At 40.9% G+C, this 7,500-nt stretch overlaps 1 protein-coding gene across 1 annotated transcript in view; it reads left to right on the top strand.

Moving 5' to 3' along the window:
* The first annotated feature begins 498 nt into the window (after positions 1 to 498).
* Positions 499 to 7,500, top strand: part of ccm2l (CCM2 like scaffolding protein) — a 12,661-nt gene continuing 5,659 nt past the window's right edge. Inside the window, exons 1-6 of the mRNA XM_022763360.1 lie at positions 499 to 719; positions 2,920 to 3,087; positions 3,184 to 3,267; positions 4,007 to 4,190; positions 4,915 to 5,558; positions 7,093 to 7,222. Coding sequence (XP_022619081.1) covers positions 690 to 719; positions 2,920 to 3,087; positions 3,184 to 3,267; positions 4,007 to 4,190; positions 4,915 to 5,558; positions 7,093 to 7,222 — 1,240 coding nt within the window. The 5' untranslated portion in view covers positions 499 to 689. The remainder of the gene's footprint in view (positions 720 to 2,919; positions 3,088 to 3,183; positions 3,268 to 4,006; positions 4,191 to 4,914; positions 5,559 to 7,092; positions 7,223 to 7,500) is intronic.

The raw sequence follows: 7,500 nt of genomic DNA, 5'->3' as shown, positions 1-7,500 counted from the left end.
CCTTTAGTTGGAAAATTCAGGACGAAACAAGTAGAAACTCATCAAGCTCAAAATTTATTTTGGGATCAAAAGAAGTCCAAAAGGAAGTTTCAACTTCTGTAAACAGGTTTGCAGCAAATATCACATCAGGTAAAGATTTGAATAGTGTCAATGCAGATGAACATCTGAAAGTAGTGGTACTGAAAGGGAATTAATTGATTGAACATTTAACATTGATATTGTTGTTGATTAAACCAAAATGTTCTTCTGTAAGTGTAAAAACTTTAAGTGGGGTAAAGGGTATGTTTAATTAAAGGTTAATTTTATGGGTATGTGTTATGAGTGCAGAGAAAATGGAGCTTATCAGTCTCTGGTGGAGTTTCCTCTTGGACAGGAAGTGGGCTTCCTCTGTTTCCTGTTCTCTCTTCATGTGTGTGTGTGTGTGTGTGTGTGTGTGGCCCCAGGAGAGGTCTAAAAAGAACAATCAGTGTAGAAAGAGAGAGAACAAGAATGAAGAAGCCGAGTTAGAAGCTAAAATAACTTGAACAGATTGAGACAGGGACACAGAGGGAACCATGGAAAAAACAACTGAGAGACACACACAAAGACAACAAAGGATAAACTGAAACAAAAAATATATTCAGGAAAGCGTGTGGCCAGGACCAGGACTCATCTGACCCACTACAGGACCATAGGTGGACTGAGCCGCGATGGACTATGAACCAAAGAAATCCAAGAAGGTACAGTAGCTTCTGGTCTGTCTCTTAATTTCCTCATTTTATTTTGTTCAGGTAATTTGGATGTGGATGATCAGCTGTTCTCCAGAGCAAATTTGGTCACATTTCATTGTCCATCATCCAAAGTTGAGTTCAAGTTAGGTAAACTCTCAAGAAGCAAATGTACACTATTGACCAAAAGCAAACTGTCTCTTGACAGTACTGACCTTTGAGGGGATGGAGAGCCAGAGTGTCCAACATGGATGAGACTATCGTAGCTTATTAGCCGTGTTGCATAATCCAGTTTTATTTGATCTCCTTTGTTGGAGTATAAACTGCTCCACAGCAGAGGAGACAGGAGTCAATGGCACAAAATACTTCTTTTGAACAAATGGTGTGAACTTTACAGAATCCGAGAAAGGCCGTACTCGCAAATATTTTTTTTTATCTTGTCATGAGATAATGATATATTATCAGGAGAAAATTTTGACTGAACCTCATACACAAAGTCACGAGTAACATTCAGCAATCCTTAGTAACTCCTTAGCTGACAAGAACTGATGGAAAGAGCAGGCCTTTCAACATTTGTGCCTAAGAAAACCAACCAAAAATACCTGCTGATTTATTTTCATGATTTGATTGTTCGCATCTTATAGACAGCTGGCTTCCTATTTTTAGTTTAGTTTAGTTAGACATAAAACAGCATAAGAAAAGAAAAAATATTTCTTAAAAAGGGACAGAAAAGAAATTAATTACCTCCATAACACCTTGATCTGACCTGGGCAGGTTGTTACATTAAGCACATTCATTGCAAAATCCAATTATTTCCATCAATCTGTCGCCTCAAAGAAACACTGGAACTAGAAGAGGAACAAAACTCATTATAACCATCCTCTGTCTTTGTCCTCACAATTAAATTCAGCTGACTACAGAGATGTTCATCAGAAGTCAGCCTCATTCTGATACATAGAGATCCGTCCTTGTTATTATTCTGAAAGAAAGACAAGCCAGGTTTCTGACACTTAAACAAGCTAATTCCTTCTCTCTATTCAGCGTGTGCACACGTAATGTCCATTCTCCCTATGCCCTCGAGCCAGAGTATATTAATGTGCGTTTGTGTGTGTGTCAGTGGGTGTCTAACAGTGTGTGCTGTGTTGTCAGTGAGTCTCAGTAGGGAGCTGTCAGAGATCACTGCTCACTTGTCAATCACTGCTGGAACAGCCAAAGGGATGTACTGCATTAACACACATACACATGCACAAATATACTGAGGCATGTATGAACACAAAAATTAGCTTTCCTCTATGAATTCTAGTTCAAATTCAAACCCAGAACACCACCCGACTGCCAGAATGCTAAAGTGATCGACAAAATAAACAACATGCTGATGATTTTGTCATTCTTAGAGCATTACAAGTAGTGGAGCACAAAAACTTCCACTTCAGGTACGCCAGAGGAAATGTAATGAAACCATTAAAATCAAAAGGGTTCATCCTCTGGAGATCAAGAATGTGCAAAAAAAAACAAAAAAACATTACTGTCACTGAGATGTTTATCTTGAGTGCAAAGTTTGGCCTGATGATGATGCAAGAGAAACTATTAACCACCAAAACCATTATGATTCATCCTCTCAGGACTGTGAATACTGATACTGATCCAGAGGAAATTTTTGAGGCAATCGTGATACATTAATATATAGTATCTTGCTTTTAACCAAAGAATTAGTTCAACGGGTGGGCTATCTGAAAATCTAGTGCAGGTATAATAAAACAAAGCTAAGAGTCTTTGATGCTGACCTTAGCCACAGCATTGCTTTGAGCCACAGGCTAATGTCAGCATGCTAAAATGCCCACATTGGAAATGCTAACATTCTGGTGTTTCATATAATATTTTACATGTTCAACATCTTAGTTTACCTTCTTAGTATAATAACACTCACTAATTAGCACTGAACACAAAGTACAGCTGCAGCTGAGAGGACTGTCATTAGTTTTGAAGGTATTTGCTTATAAAACAAAATACTGAACAATGTGAAATTTAGACCTGATGATAACACTAGACAAAAAGTCAGAGAATCACCAGTCATTAAAATGCTTCCTGATGGGGACATGAATATCTGACAAAATGACCAGGCAATCAATTCAATAGCTGTCAAGACATTTCAGTCTCCCTCACACATAATTTCTCTCTTCTTTTGTTTATCTCTTTGTCTCTCTCTCCGCAGGGTTTTGTCTCCCCCATTAAGAGGCTGGTCTGGTCCAAATCTGGTCGAAGGCCAGTAGATCGAGGCAGCATTTACCGCCGCCCACTGCACACTGTACCCCTCTACCCCCCCGACTACATCATCCACCCTGAGAGGCTCATCTTCGACTATGTAGAGAAGGAGGTCAAGGTAGAACTTGACAATTTAATATGATATACTTGTGTCATCATTAACCAACCTCATGAGCACTTTTCAAGTTGCTTGACCTTTGACCTCTCTTCTTAGTTCCTTGGTCACCTGACCTGGGTGTCGGTTTCACTGAATCCCTCCAGCCGAGATGAACTGCTACAACTACTGGATACAGCCAGGGTTAGTAATACTAAATACTTAATACTCATTACTCATAATTTATCCATAACTAATCACTGCTAAGGTTTGTCATCAATAATGTATCTATAATGAAGCACTCTTGAGGTTAGTGATGTACAACCAATCTAGAACTAAAACCACCCTGGGTTTGTAATCCATATATTACTAAAAATCATTTTTGGGGTTTCTATCAATAATCTATAAATAATCCAAAACAGATTTAATGATAAATATCTAATTTATAACTAGTAATCAGTAACATATTTAAAGGTAATAACTGAGATCAATTATCTATACTCAATCACTGTTGTAATTAGTAATTAATAAGATATCTCTGGTATAACTAATCATTGTTGGGTTTAGTAATCAATAACCTGTTTATAACTAATAACATTTGCCATCTGTAGTCAGAAACAAATCTATAACTAATAACTGTTGCTGTCAGTAAACAATATCCAATTTAAGCCAAATCTTCTGAGACTTATATGGTGATCAATAATCTGTACATACATATCTGTACGTAACTCATCAAAAGCAAAGTTAGGAATCACCATATTATTATAACTAAATGATCAATAAATATAATTTGATGCTAAGGTTAGTGAATAAGCATTGCAATCAAGTCAAAAGGAAGACTCATCAATAATCATTTATTCTTTAATGAGTGTCAGTCTTCTTTATTTTGTGTGACTCATTGATCAATAACCTATAATCAGTCTCCCTGTGTGTTTGTCAGTAGCAGCTGAAGGTACTGCCGTTAAAGACCAGCATGGATCAGGACTGTATCCTGAGTCTGTCTGCTCGCTGTCTGCTGCTGACGTGGAGGGACAATGAGAAGCTGCTAATGAGGATTCCCACACACGAGATCGCTGCTGCCTCCTACCTGAGAGACGACGCACTGCACCTGCTGATCCTCAAGACAGGTGAGCACACACCTGGTCACAAGACCCTGTCAGTCACTGAATGACTGACAGCAGGAAATAAAAATGAATGATGGCAGTTTTTTAAAATAAAAGTTTTTCTTCTCAGTTTTGATGCCACCAAGTTTCAGTATATCCAGGGACCTCAAAGGACCAATAAAACTAATGTACAGTGCTGGTCTGCTAGTGTCTAAATCTACAACCATGCTTATGCTGGCAGGTTACTACTGGCTGTGTGAGCTATCACAATGTTATGTTAAAGATCACCACAAAGTGTGGGCTCAACTTTCACATTTACAATTGAAAACTGTAATACATGGAATGATCATTTAAAATGATATTTCTCGTCTTTTTTTCTCATGTGCCTTCTTCATGATCCAGCATCCAAGCTGAACGGAGCTGTTGGAAATCCTTTGTTTGGCCACAAAGAATTATGGGATTTTGTGTGTGCTGTTTTTATAGTGGTCCTTCAAGAAATTGTAATATTGCAAGTAGTACTTACACTTTAAAGGAATAGTTTGACATTTTGGGAAATAATGTACTGGCGCTGGAGCCAGAAGGCTATTAACCTAGCTTAGCGTAGACTGGAAACGGGGGAAACAGCAAGTCTGGCTCTGTAGGAAGGCACATAAATAGGCCATCAGCTAATTAATAGGTTATATCTTGTTTGTTTAATCAGCTAAGCTAACCAGCTACTGCAATTTAGCATATTTTTTAAAACCCTCAGGTCTGAACGTGGACACCGTGGTTGCCGGGGACGACAGCCTAGACAGGAAAAAGCCAACAGGCATCGATGGGCGACGTCAAACCATGAGCTGCAACGCCGACCCGCGACCCGCAGGGGGCACAATGGAGCGGCGACACACCATCTGTGGCGTCGATTGGAGGCCATCACTGTCCAGGAGTAACCACGACAAAAACCAGAACGTGGAGAGAGGAGGAGGTGGAAGTGGTGGAGGGGGAGAGAGAGGAGGAGGAGGGAGTTTAGAGAGGAAGAGAGTGGGAGGGAGCTGGGAGAGGAGGCAGCAAACACGTAAAACAGGAGGGAGCTGGGAGAATCGCAGAGCAAGGCCCATGAGCGGGAGCTGGGGGGTGGGAGTAGGAGGAGGCGGTGGAGGGAGCTGGGAGAGGAGGCATGGAGGAGGGGGAGGAGGTGGTGGAGGAGGGGGGAGCTGGGAGAGGAGAGGAGGAGGTGGTGGAGGAGGAGGAGGAGGCAGCGGTGGGAGCTGGGAGCGGCGGCAAGCCTGCACAGGGAGCTGGGAACGGGGTAAGAGCTACGGCAGCTGGGAGAGGAGGAACCACAACCCGCTGGAGCCCACGCCCTGCCCCGACGCCTACTGTAACCTGGTCATCCTGGCTGTAGAGAACAGGGTAGGTCTCCTCATCTGCTGGAAGTTACTTCACAAGCTCAAACCGAGGAATGACATTACTCATTTCGTTGATATATCCTCCCACGGTCCTAAAGTTTGGCTTTCTCATCTGCTTTCTGTCTGAGAGTTAGATGAGAATATTAATTACACTCTGACCTTTGTACGTTAACAGGTTGCAAGCCTAGTTTAGCACAAAGACTGGAAGCAGCTAGCTTAAATCAGTCATGGAAAGAAAGCGAATAAACAAAATAATAGGTACACTAATACTTGCACTAATATCTTGCTAGCCCTTTATTTGATCGGACAGTAGAGACAGGAAGTCCAAGTGGGAACTGGCTACTCGGCTATCTGGTCGCCCAATACACGTGGTCATAGATGTGGATGGGCAGCAGTTGCTAGTTAATAAGGTCAATTTGGTAGTGTTTTACCTGTTTTCATATGTTTATCGAGACAGGAAATAACCAGGAAGAAAACAGAAAAGCAGTAGAAGGGAAGAAATGATGAAAGTCTAAATTAGAAGTGCATTTTCACCAAAACTGGGACACTTAGTGTTCCGCAAAAGAATATTAATTTTCCATGACAGTTGCTCAAAAAAGACAGGTGATTACCCTATTTCAGACACACAGAAATGTTGGCCTGTTGGTGGTGCACCAAAGACCATAGGTCAAATTTATGAATAAATCGTACAATAATTGTTATAGAGTATTTCACTTTGGATCAGAGTGTTGGACAAAGTTGGCTCAAAGTTGATGACTTGTCACTGTGGACATTGAGTCCAGTCTGATATTCAGACTGAAGAAAGAAACAGTGACAGGAATTAAACGGTGAAAAGAGTTCTTTCATCATTTGGCATCGAATCATTTTGGAACTGGGGAAAGTAGGGCGATACTGATGATGCTCATTCATCTGCATACACACACACACACACACACACACATACATACTGAGACTGTGTTGTTGCATAACCTGAACCACTGCATCACATTTACAGGAGAGTAGCTTAGTCATTGGATTTGTGTGTGTGTGTGTGTGTGTGTGTGTGTGTGTGTGTGTGTGTGTGTGTGTGTGTGTGTGTGTGTGTAAACCTCAACCACAGAGCTATAATTTGTTTGGACTGGCAGCATTAGTGTGTCATTGTTCCACTGGCTCAGATGAAGCTCACAGACTCCGGTCATGTTTCATCACGACAACAGACTGCTGTCTGGGTTTTGCTTGGTTGCAGGTGCAAATCCTTACATTTATTATTGGGTATGTGCCCTTGACCTTGGTACTAACCAATGCAGCTGCAGTGAAGCAGCTCACACAGAACTTGCTCTGTACACTCAGCCAAAGTGAATTAAAGGGGAAAAATTAGGGTCACAACATTAAGAAAATTCAATGTGATAATAAAGGTAAAGTACTTTCTCTCATTGTTGGATGTCAGCATAGCTGTGATGTCAGAGAAGGTCACAGCTGTTATTGATGTGTTAACTAATTCAGCATGATGATTGACTCTGTACATGTGTGTGTGTGTGTGTGTGTGTGTGTGTGTGCAGGATGCTGCAGAGGAGTACTGCTCTCTGATCTGTCAGATGTTCCAGATCATTTACGGCCATCAGACCATTGAGTGTGTCGACAGGGCCGGGTTTCATCACACTATGCCTGACCGCTATTGGCTGCAGAGGAGTGAGTGACGCTTGGTTTCTCATTGTCACAAGTAGAGCAATATATGGGGGATTTTAAAAAATTACCTTTTATTTTCTTAAGTACTGTTGTAGAAATCTAGTGACAACCTTGTTACATATACTTTCTTTTGGTGATATTGGTTAAACTTTAGTGTAATTTGAAGCATTTCCAGCTGTTTGCGGTGCTGCTAGTTTAAAGGGGCTAATTTTGATGGGCAATTGAGTAACTTTAATAAGTTTAATAAGTTAAATTTTTAGTTCCACCACTTTAGTTCTACC

This window comes from Seriola dumerili, unplaced genomic scaffold, assembly GCF_002260705.1.
Source record: "Seriola dumerili isolate Sdu_G_001 unplaced genomic scaffold, Sdu_1.0 BDQW01000468.1, whole genome shotgun sequence".
Classification (NCBI taxonomy): Eukaryota; Metazoa; Chordata; class Actinopteri; order Carangiformes; family Carangidae; genus Seriola; species Seriola dumerili.
Note: the sequence above shows the minus strand (reverse complement) of the source record. Positions and strands in the feature narration are given on the sequence as shown.